Below are 11,821 nucleotides of genomic sequence, written 5' to 3' on the forward strand. Positions count from 1 at the left end.
CCTTACTATACTATGACGTTTTTTATGACATTTTGAGGTCAAAAATTTTTTTGACTTTTTTTGGCCGATTTTGACGCCTTACTATACTATGACGTTTTTTATGACATTTTGAGGTCAAAAAAAATTTTGACTTTTTTTGGCCGAAAAAAATGCCTTACTATACTATGACGTTTTTTATGACATTTTGAGGTCAAAAAAAATGTTGACTTTTTTTGGCCGAAAAAAACGCCTTACTATACTATGACGTTTTTTATGACATTTTGAGGTCAAAAATTTTTTTGACTTTTTTTGGCCGAAAAAAACGCCTTACTATACTATGACGTTTTTTATGACATTTTGAGGTCAAAAATTTTTTTGACTTTTTTTTGCCGAAAAAAACACCTTACTATACTATGACGTTTTTTATGACATTTTGAGGTCAAAAATTTTTTTGACTTTTTTTTGCCGAAAAAAACGCCTTACTATACTATGACGTTTTTTATGACATTTTGAGGTCAAAAAAAATTTTGACTTTTTTTGGCTGAAAAAAACGCCTTACTATACTATGACGTTTTTTATGACATTTTGAGGTCAAAAAATTTTTTGACTTTTTTTGGCCGATTTTGACGCCTTACTATACTATGACGTTTTTTATGACATTTTGAGGTAAAAAAAAATGTTGACTTTTTTTGGCCGAAAAAAACGCCTTACTATACTATGACGTTTTTTATGACATTTTGAGGTCAAAAATTTTTTTGACTTTTTTTGGCCGATTTTGACGCCTTACTATACTATGACGTTTTTTATGACATTTTGAGGTCAAAAAAAATGTTGACTTTTTTTGGCCGAAAAAAACGCCTTACTATACTATGACGTTTTTTATGACATTTTGAGGTCAAAAATTTTTTTGACTTTTTTTGGCCGATTTTGACGCCTTACTATACTATGACGTTTTTTATGACATTTTGAGGTAAAAAAAAATGTTGACTTTTTTTGGCCGAAAAAAACGCCTTACTATACTATGACGTTTTTTATGACATTTTGAGGTCAAAAATTTTTTTGACTTTTTTTTTGCCGAAAAAAACGCCTTACTATACTATGACGTTTTTTATGACATTTTGAGGTCAAAAAAAATGTTGACTTTTTTTGGCCGAAAAAAACGCCTTACTATACTATGACGTTTTTTATGACATTTTGAGGTCAAAAATTTTTTTGACTTTTTTTTGCCGAAAAAAACGCCTTACTATACTATGACGTTTTTTATGACATTTTGAGGTCAAAAAATTTTTTGACTTTTTTTGGCCGATTTTGACGCCTTACTATACTATGACGTTTTTTATGACATTTTGAGGTCAAAAATTTTTTTGACTTTTTTTGGCCGAAAAAAAACGCCTTACTATACTATGACGTTTTTTATGACATTTTGAGGTCAAAAATTTTTTTGACTTTTTTTGGCCGAAAAAAACGCCTTACTATACTATGACGTTTTTTATGACATTTTGAGGTCAAAAATTTTTTTGACTTTTTTTGGCCGAAAAAAACGCCTTACTATACTATGACGTTTTTTATGACATTTTGAGGTCAAATAAAATGTTGAGTTTTTTTGGCCGAAAAAAAACGCCTTACTATACTATGACGTTTTTTATGACATTTTGAGGTAAAAAAAAATGTTGACTTTTTTTGGCCGAAAAAAACGCCTTACTATACTATGACGTTTTTTATGACATTTTGAGGTCAAAAATTTTTTTGACTTTTTTTGGCCGATTTTGACGCCTTACTATACTATGACGTTTTTTATGACATTTTGAGGTAAAAAAAAATGTTGACTTTTTTTGGCCGAAAAAAACGCCTTACTATACTATGACGTTTTTTATGAGATTTTGAGGTCAAAAAAAATGTTGACTTTTTTTGGCCGAAAAAAACGCCTTACTATACTATGACGTTTTTTATGACATTTTGAGGTCAAAAAATTTTTTGACTTTTTTTGGCCGATTTTGACGCCTTACTATACTATGACGTTTTTTATGACATTTTGAGGTCAAAAAATTTTTTGACTTTTTTTGGCCGATTTTGACGCCTTACTATACTATGACGTTTTTTATGACATTTTGAGGTAAAAAAAAATGTTGACTTTTTTTGGCCGAAAAAAACGCCTTACTATACTATGACGTTTTTTATGACATTTTGAGGTCAAAAATTTTTTTGACTTTTTTTGGCCGATTTTGACGCCTTACTATACTATGACGTTTTTTATGACATTTTGAGGTCAAAAAAAATGTTGACTTTTTTTGGCCGAAAAAAACGCCTTACTATACTATGACGTTTTTTATGACATTTTGAGGTCAAAAATTTTTTTGACTTTTTTTGGCCGAAAAAAAACGCCTTACTATACTATGACGTTTTTTATGACATTTTGAGGTCAAAAATTTTTTTGACTTTTTTTGGCCGATTTTGATGCCTTACTATACTATGACGTTTTTTATGACATTTTGAGGTCAAAAAAAATGTTGACTTTTTTTGGCCGAAAAAAACGCCTTACTATACTATGACGTTTTTTATGACATTTTGAGGTCAAAAAAAATGTTGACTTTTTTTGGCCGAAAAAAACGCCTTACTATACTATGACGTTTTTTATGACATTTTGAGGTCAAAATTTTTTTTGACTTTTTTTGGCCGATTTTGACGCCTTACTATACTATGACGTTTTTTATGACATTTTGAGGTCAAAAAAAATTTTGACTTTTTTTGGCCGAAAAAAATGCCTTACTATACTATGACGTTTTTTATGACATTTTGAGGTCAAAAAAAATGTTGACTTTTTTTGGCCGAAAAAAACGCCTTACTATACTATGACGTTTTTTATGACATTTTGAGGTCAAAAATTTTTTTGACTTTTTTTGGCCGAAAAAAACGCCTTACTATACTATGACGTTTTTTATGACATTTTGAGGTCAAAAATTTTTTTGACTTTTTTTTGCCGAAAAAAACACCTTACTATACTATGACGTTTTTTATGACATTTTGAGGTCAAAAATTTTTTTGACTTTTTTTTGCCGAAAAAAAACGCCTTACTATACTATGACGTTTTTTATGACATTTTGAGGTCAAAAAAAATTTTGACTTTTTTTGGCCGAAAAAAACGCCTTACTATACTATGACGTTTTTTATGACATTTTGAGGTCAAAAAATTTTTTGACTTTTTTTGGCCGATTTTGACGCCTTACTATACTATGACGTTTTTTATGACATTTTGAGGTCAAAAATTTTTTTGACTTTTTTTGGCCGAAAAAAACGCCTTACTATACTATGACGTTTTTTATGACATTTTGAGGTCAAAAATTTTTTTGACTTTTTTTGGCCGAAAAAAACGCCTTACTATACTATGACGTTTTTTATGACATTTTGAGGTCAAAAATTTTTTTGACTTTTTTTGGCCGAAAAAAACGCCTTACTATACTATGACGTTTTTTATGACATTTTGAGGTCAAAAAAAATGTTGAGTTTTTTTGGCCGATTTTGACGCCTTACTATACTATGACGTTTTTTATGACATTTTGAGGTAAAAAAAAATGTTGACTTTTTTTGGCCGAAAAAAACGCCTTACTATACTATGACGTTTTTTATGAGATTTTGAGGTCAAAAAAAATGTTGACTTTTTTTGGCCGAAAAAAACGCCTTACTATACTATGACGTTTTTTATGACATTTTGAGGTCAAAAAATTTTTTGACTTTTTTTGGCCGATTTTGACGCCTTACTATACTATGACGTTTTTTATGACATTTTGAGGTCAAAAATTTTTTTGACTTTTTTTGGCCGATTTTGACGCCTTACTATACTATGACGTTTTTTATGACATTTTGAGGTAAAAAAAAATGTTGACTTTTTTTGGCCGAAAAAAACGCCTTACTATACTATGACGTTTTTTATGAGATTTTGAGGTCAAAAAAAATGTTGACTTTTTTTGGCCGAAAAAAACGCCTTACTATACTATGACGTTTTTTATGACATTTTGAGGTCAAAAAATTTTTTGACTTTTTTTGGCCGATTTTGACGCCTTACTATACTATGACGTTTTTTATGACATTTTGAGGTCAAAAAATTTTTTGACTTTTTTTGGCCGATTTTGACGCCTTACTATACTATGACGTTTTTTATGACATTTTGAGGTAAAAAAAAATGTTGACTTTTTTTGGCCGAAAAAAACGCCTTACTATACTATGACGTTTTTTATGACATTTTGAGGTCAAAAATTTTTTTGACTTTTTTTGGCCGATTTTGACGCCTTACTATACTATGACGTTTTTTATGACATTTTGAGGTCAAAAAAAATGTTGACTTTTTTTGGCCGAAAAAAACGCCTTACTATACTATGACGTTTTTTATGACATTTTGAGGTCAAAAATTTTTTTGACTTTTTTTGGCCGAAAAAAACGCCTTACTATACTATGACGTTTTTTATGACATTTTGAGGTCAAAAATTTTTTTGACTTTTTTTGGCCGATTTTGATGCCTTACTATACTATGACGTTTTTTATGACATTTTGAGGTCAAAAAAAATGTTGACTTTTTTTGGCCGAAAAAAACGCCTTACTATACTATGACGTTTTTTATGACATTTTGAGGTCAAAAAAAATGTTGACTTTTTTTGGCCGAAAAAAACGCCTTACTATACTATGACGTTTTTTATGACATTTTGAGGTCAAAAATTTTTTTTGACTTTTTTTGGCCGATTTTGACGCCTTACTATACTATGACGTTTTTTATGACATTTTGAGGTCAAAAAAAATTTTGACTTTTTTTGGCCGAAAAAAATGCCTTACTATACTATGACGTTTTTTATGACATTTTGAGGTCAAAAAAAATGTTGACTTTTTTTGGCCGAAAAAAACGCCTTACTATACTATGACGTTTTTTATGACATTTTGAGGTCAAAAATTTTTTTGACTTTTTTTGGCCGATTTTGACGCCTTACTATACTATGACGTTTTTTATGACATTTTGAGGTCAAAAAAAATGTTGACTTTTTTTGGCCGAAAAAAATGCCTTACTATACTATGACGTCTTTTATGACATTTTGAGGTCAAAATTTTTTTTGACTTTTTTTGGCCGATTTTGACGCCTTACTATACTATGATGTTTTTTATGACATTTTGAGGTCAAAAAATTTTTTGACTTTTTTTGGCCGATTTTGACGCCTTAGTATACTATGACTTTTTTATGACATTTTGAGGTCAAAAAAAATGTTGACTTTTTTTGGCCGATTTTGACGCCTTACTATACTATGACGTTTTTTATGACATTTTGAGGTCAAAAAATTTTGACTTTTTTAGGCCGAAAAAAACACCTTACTATACTATGACGTTTTTTATGACATTTTGAGGTCAAAAATTTTTTTGACTTTTTTAGGCCGAAAAAAACACCTTACTATACTATGACGTTTTTTATGACATTTTGAGGTCAAAAAATTTTTTGACTTTTTTTGGCCGATTTTGACGCCTTACTATACTATGACGTTTTTTATGACATTTTGAGGTCAAAAAAATTTTTGACTTCTTTTGACAGATTTTGACGCCTTACGACGTTTTTTAATGACATTTTGAGGTCAAAAAATTTTTTGACTTTTTTTAGCCGATTTTGACGCCTTACTATACTATGACTTTTTTATGACATTTTGAGGTCAAAAATTTTTTTGACTTTTTTTGGCCGATTTTTACGCCTTACTATACTATGACTTTTTTATGACATTTTGAGGTCAAAAAAATTTTTGACTTTTTTTGGCCGATTTTGACATCTTATTATACTATGGCATTTTTTATAATAATTTTATTTATTTATTTATTTATGTTTTGCCTTGCTATATTATGACTTTTTAATTTTGCCTTAGTATACAATGACATATCATTATACAATGACATTATCACTTACTATTAAATTGCCTATCTTTTTAACTCACTATACTATGGTACAGGTTTTGACTTGCAATTCTTCTCTACAATGTGCTATGTACAACTATGGCACACTGTAGTAATGAGAGAAATTATACTATGTTTCAAAGTATTCTAACTTTACATTTAGCACTAGAAAATAGATATACTTTAATAGATTGAGAGACTGAGCTATGACCTTTACTGTCACATCATGTTACATAAGTATTCATACACTTATTCTGAGGTAAGAAACTTTGCTGACATACTATGTCACACCATGCCAATACTTTGCAGCGAAAAACTACACTGTGTTTTTTTTTGTGTGTGTGCACAAATGTATGTGTATGCTGCGTACCATAGACCCAGGCAACTACTATGCATTCCCAGAATGCTTGCCACAACAGAGTCATTCCACTGGCCGAGTAGTAGTCAAACAACTGGAAGACGTACATCCCTCCCTGCAAAAACAGTGACAGCTTAGAGTGTAAGAAAATAAAGTGTTTGATTTCCTGTAGAACTGTCAGTTTAGTACAAAATTAAATTAATCTTAAAGACAGAAGCGTGTGTAGTTTTGTTGCTACCAGTTTGAAGAAGAATATTTTTTAATATTAACAAAAAGACAGGCCTGACCTGTGTCACCATGGAAAGGTCAATAATGAAGCACAGTAAACAGCATATTGCCACAGCAATCTCCCTTTTGTAGCGGTGGTGGTACTTTCCAGGAAACAGATCCAGAATTCCAGTAACAAAACCCTCGACCCCGACAAACTGGAGAGAGATTGAAGAGAAACACTGAATCACACAAACGGAACTGAAATTCACTGCACATTGACAAGATATGACTTTATTGATGCTGTGGGGGCAATTAACATGTTAAAGCACCAGAAGAGGCAGGCTGAGAGTTAAAGACATTGAGAGAATTATTTTAAAAATAACATAAGGAATTTAGAGAACTAAGTTAATGAATAGGTGAATATATACATGGAGAAACAATCAGTCCAGTTCTGAAACTACCAATAGATAGATCTATTGTAGTCAGCATTAGTAACTTTTAGTTTCTAGGTTTCATTATAATTCAATTCAATTTTATTTATATAGCGCCTTCCACAATCAAAATTGTCTCAAAGCGCTTTACAGAGACCCAGAGTCTGACCCCAGAGCAAGCATTTAAGGCGACAGTGGCAAGAAAAACTCCCTTTGAACAGGAAGAAACCTTGAGCAGAACCTGGCTCATATAGAGGACCCTCCTGCCGATGGCTGGGCTGGGTGAAAGGAGGAAGAGGAGGAAGATAGGACAGCTGGGAATGGAGGAGAGGGGGAGAAGGACATGCAGCATAATACAAACAGTGTTGGCAATGGACATTGTTAGAGGGCCAGCATTTAGATTACAGTTAGTGAACAGTTAGTGGATACTGTGTGCTCAGCAGATAACAGTTATGATAGGAAACAGAGCACAGAGGCAAAAAGCTGTCATGACTGGTCTTTATTTCCATTACAGTCTGCAGAGAATATTAATCCAAAGTTTATCTGTAGCAGAGTGGAACATTAAACGTGTTAATATAGCATATAGCACATAGCACTGAGAAAAACCACAACCTGGATGACAGAATCTTCCCAGACACATTTCAGTGTCATTACCTGACAATGTAAATGTTGCTGGTGCATTCAAGGATGCTTCAACATCAGAGGTTTAAGAATGATCACGCTGACGTGATCCTGACAACAGGTGTTGCCACTGAGAAGGTTTGAATATCTGGGTCTCAGTGAATTTTTAAAACACTCTCAGCTGGATAACCACCTGATGCTAATCTTTGACCGAGTAACAGCAGAATAAACTGACCACAATGACTGTGATAGATTGTCTCTGCAAGCTGTGTTTTATAGAAATGAAATGAAACCACAATGAGCAGGGAAAAGTCTTGGTCACCTGACTGTCCAGTCCCAGCAGCAGCAGCATGAAGAAGAAGAGCGCCGCCCAGAGAGGAGCCACGGGCATCAGACTGACCGCCTTCGGATACGCGATGAAGGCCAGACCTGGACCTGGAACACGCAGAGGCAGACAACGCACATTAGATGCTCAATATAGCACAACACTGAAAGTTCCAACTGTTATGTTCAACATTTTTCTCTTTTCCAACAACAATTTCCTATATTTATTTAACTCCTGAGTAAAGATTTGTAGAATCAGTGTTTCACTGGCAATGACTTCTTCTACAGCACCGTCGACATTTTGGTGCCAAACTCTTAGAATTTAGATTTTATTCATTGTTGTTTTGATGCTCTTTTTCCTTTACTGTTTGATCTGAAGGGGTTTTTGTTGTTTGCTTATTTTTGTTTTTTTGTCTCCTGAGGACATAAAAGTTTCCAATATTCAACAAGGAAAAAGCTCAAATTAGGCAAAAGACAGAAACGAATAAAAATCATTTGTGAGCGTAAATATTTGGTTTTTTTTATTTATGCTTTTAATCATCTTGTGACAGATTTATAAACAGAGAAAAACAGCAGGCAGGAGAAATTACAGCCAGGATCTGGAATCAGCAAGTTCTGAAGCTGAACAGGTCTGTTAGTTTATTTTCATTTCATTTTGTTCTATTTCTTTAAATCATAAATCAAACTCTTCTATTGTGTGTAAATATAATTTAGCTGGTTAAAAGTTTACAGACTGGGCCTTTAAGCCTTTAACAAGGTCCTGACTGACACGTGTCTCATCCAATCAGCTGTGGTCAGCGCCACATGAATCCTGACGAACACGTTTACTGTGGTTTGATTTTTTTCTCTTCTGTCCCGTGCTGTTAGTCGACAGGTTAAAGGTGCATTATGTGTATTAACAGCAGGTGTGAATTCACTGTACATTCTGCTGTTTGAGCTTCATGAAATAAAGATGAGTCACATGTCATGAGGTGAAAGGTCCTGGTTAAATAATCCTACCGTTAATACTGGGTGTGCATGTATACACACACACACACTGATGCTAATACTTTAAACCATTGTAAACGTGTCAAACAGGATTCAAAATAAATTGGATTTGCTTTTGTTCTTTTTACAGCGAGATTAAAATAAAAAGATTAATGTCCTCACACTGAAGCAACTGCAAACATATTTAATCTCAGTCATGTGCAGCAAAGACACACTGAGTTTGTTTTTTAAAAACCAGCCTGAGTATCTGAGCTCGTTATTGCTTCATGCTTCAGTCACCAAGATTTTCTATTTCAGTCGACGCTGTGGTAACATTTCACAACAAATAATAAAAAGCTTCAGTCTGTGAATGAAAGTGTGGAGGTGGAGCCGACGCTCAGAGACAGAAATGGATTCATGAGAGAAATGTGGATCCACAGTGAGACAGTGTGACGGCTGCAGCATGCTGCCTTCTGTGGAGAGCCTAAATATAACTGTGTGTTTGTGATGTCAGGTCATGTGCTTCAGACCTATTAATAAACATACAGTTGGCTGATGACTGTACATATAAACCTACACACACACACACACACACAGAAAGCAGCACTGAGTCTCTGGGTTCATTCAGTTTGCAGCACATGAAGCTCAGTGTTTCACTGACTGGTTACAAACAGATTCAGATCCTTCACTGATGTTTCTGAATTATCGGCTGAATCTGCCCCAAAAACACTGACACAGCAAAAACAGGTTGGTCAAACCAAACCAAACCAAACCAGACCAGACCAAACCAGACCAGACCAAACCAGACCAGACCAGGCCAGGCCAGAAGACGTGTTCGGTCAGAACTTTAACCAAACTGTGTTCAGCCTCTGTGGTTCTGTTGGATCATTATAATCACGTCCTTAATAAAATGACTTTGTCTCATTGTCTCGTTCTTAACTTTCTGTCCATTAAAGCCTGATCAACATGATGGAGACAAACAGCTGCAGCGTGTCTTTACCTGACTCAGCGACCTGTGAGATGTCGACTCCCTGCTCAGCAGCCATGAAGCCCAGAATAGAAAACACCACGAAACCAGCAAAGAAACTGGTTCCACTGTTTATTAGAGCCAAGACGAAGGCATCTCTGCAGGAGACGGGAGAGAGAGAAGAAAATGTAAGAAAATAAGAGACATTTTTTGTCACTGTCACAAAAGCTGAAAAAGCCACGTTCTACTTAAACACCTTTTCATTACTGAATTATAATTATATTATATCATAAGATGATTCTGTACATCAGAACGACAGCATCGTTTATTTCAGCTTCTTTTTTTCCAGTTTCTTTAACTCGGAAGTTTGTTACGGTTAATTCTGTAAAAGCCAATCAGAGGCTGAGAGTGTGGATCAGGGGCGGGCCGGTTTGGAGAGGCCTCCGACAGCACGACGGACGCAAGTGGAACTGAAAAACAACCTAATGATATATATGATATACAGTCAGAGTGTACTAAAGCAAGCTACACATGCTCACACACACTATGCATACTCATGGACCGGCTGCTGTAGGACACCGGTGGCCGGAACCTCCCGGTGGCCGGCCCGCCCCTGGTGTGGATCCTTTACCTGCGCTCTGACGGCGCGCGCACATCCTCTGAGCGCGACACGTTTAAACTCGTTCTGTAAGTGTGGCGTTCATTCATTCAGCACTCACACTGATGGCTGAGTGAGTGAATGGCTGAGTGAGTGAATGACAGAGCGAGCAGCGTCAGGTTCTCAGGACCTCACGCGGTGCTTCAGTGTGCTGACGACAGGAAACCCCGTGTTCATTCTTTAGACCACGTTTAACATTCGTCTGTGGAAATGAGCACGTGAGTGAAACGAGCGTGTGTCGTACTTGTAGCAGTCGTTGTTGAAGCGGTTGTAGCTGCCCAGAGCGGTCAGAGCTCCCAGTCCGATGGCGTAGGAGAAGAAGATCTGTGTCCCAGCATCTATCCACACCTGCAGAGGTCAGAGGTCACAGGTCTGATATGTTCACTGCTCAGCTCCGCGTCTGACATTTCACTGAGACTGTGGGCGGTTTTTCACCCTGAGCATAGTCTCCCAGGTGTTAAAGTTCCACCAATCAGATGCTTTTGGTCACTGGCTTTTAGATTAGACTGTACAACAGCAGCAGTGGTGTAAGTTTCACTGTGAGAGAAAGGTCTGAGAAATCGGACTGAAGGACATCAGCTCGAGGCAGTCTTTGGACTGACCTCCACAGCTTTGGCCAGTTTTTTCTCATGACTGTAAACTTGGTCTGTAAATGTCTCAGACAGTCTTAAGTCAGAGTCCAACAGTCCCACTAAAGGACATGGGAAGCCTGATAAGGGTAACAAAGCCCCGGGAGTTTCACTGACCTGAGCCTCCTCCAGTTTGGACCAATCAGGTTTGATGTAGTACATGATGCCGTCGTAGGCTCCAGGAAGTGTGACTCCTCTGACCAACAGGATGATGAGGACCACATAGGGGAAGGTCGCCGTGAAGTACACAATCTGGAACACACACACACACACACAGGGACGCACATGAACAAGTTGGTTTTTTTCTCTGCACCTGAATCCTTGAATTTCTTGGCTTTGGAAAACGATCAGTAGATGATCAGAGAGTTCCAAATTTCTGGCTGGTGTGTAAAACCTTCCCTTTTCTTCAGTGAATTTTAACTGATTTTCCTGCAGAGTTTCAGTTCTGGAACTCGCAGCTGCAGAAAAACAACATCCTGCAAAGCTGAGCGCAGCTCTGAAAGAGTTTCTCACAGACGGCAAAGAGCTGGGAGAACAGAAACATACATCTCAACCCGAACCCAAACCCGAACCCAGCTGAGAGCAAAGAAATAAATACTGAGCACCATCGAGGAGGGACCCGACATCACGCACAGGCAGAGCTGAAGCTATCAGATAAATATTTGATAATGTTGATAATTGGTTGAGTCACAGAACCAAATATTTCCTGCTTTTCCTTCTAATAATTTGAATTTCAGTTTTGATGGGTAATTGTTATAAAATTTC

At 35.6% G+C, this 11,821-nt stretch overlaps 1 protein-coding gene across 1 annotated transcript in view; it reads right to left on the reverse strand.

Annotated features, from left to right (window-relative positions):
* slc6a8 (solute carrier family 6 member 8) overlaps nucleotides 1-11,821 on the reverse strand; it is a 63,840-nt gene that overhangs the window by 32,759 nt on the left and 19,260 nt on the right. The window contains exons 5-10 of the mRNA XM_041049372.1: nucleotides 11,174-11,308; nucleotides 10,672-10,775; nucleotides 9,803-9,927; nucleotides 7,835-7,947; nucleotides 6,538-6,675; nucleotides 6,263-6,365 (exon numbers count right to left, since the gene is read on the reverse strand). Coding sequence (XP_040905306.1) covers nucleotides 6,263-6,365; nucleotides 6,538-6,675; nucleotides 7,835-7,947; nucleotides 9,803-9,927; nucleotides 10,672-10,775; nucleotides 11,174-11,308 — 718 coding nt within the window. The remainder of the gene's footprint in view (nucleotides 1-6,262; nucleotides 6,366-6,537; nucleotides 6,676-7,834; nucleotides 7,948-9,802; nucleotides 9,928-10,671; nucleotides 10,776-11,173; nucleotides 11,309-11,821) is intronic.

Source organism: Toxotes jaculatrix, chromosome 2, assembly GCF_017976425.1.
Source record: "Toxotes jaculatrix isolate fToxJac2 chromosome 2, fToxJac2.pri, whole genome shotgun sequence".
Classification (NCBI taxonomy): domain Eukaryota; kingdom Metazoa; phylum Chordata; class Actinopteri; family Toxotidae; genus Toxotes; species Toxotes jaculatrix.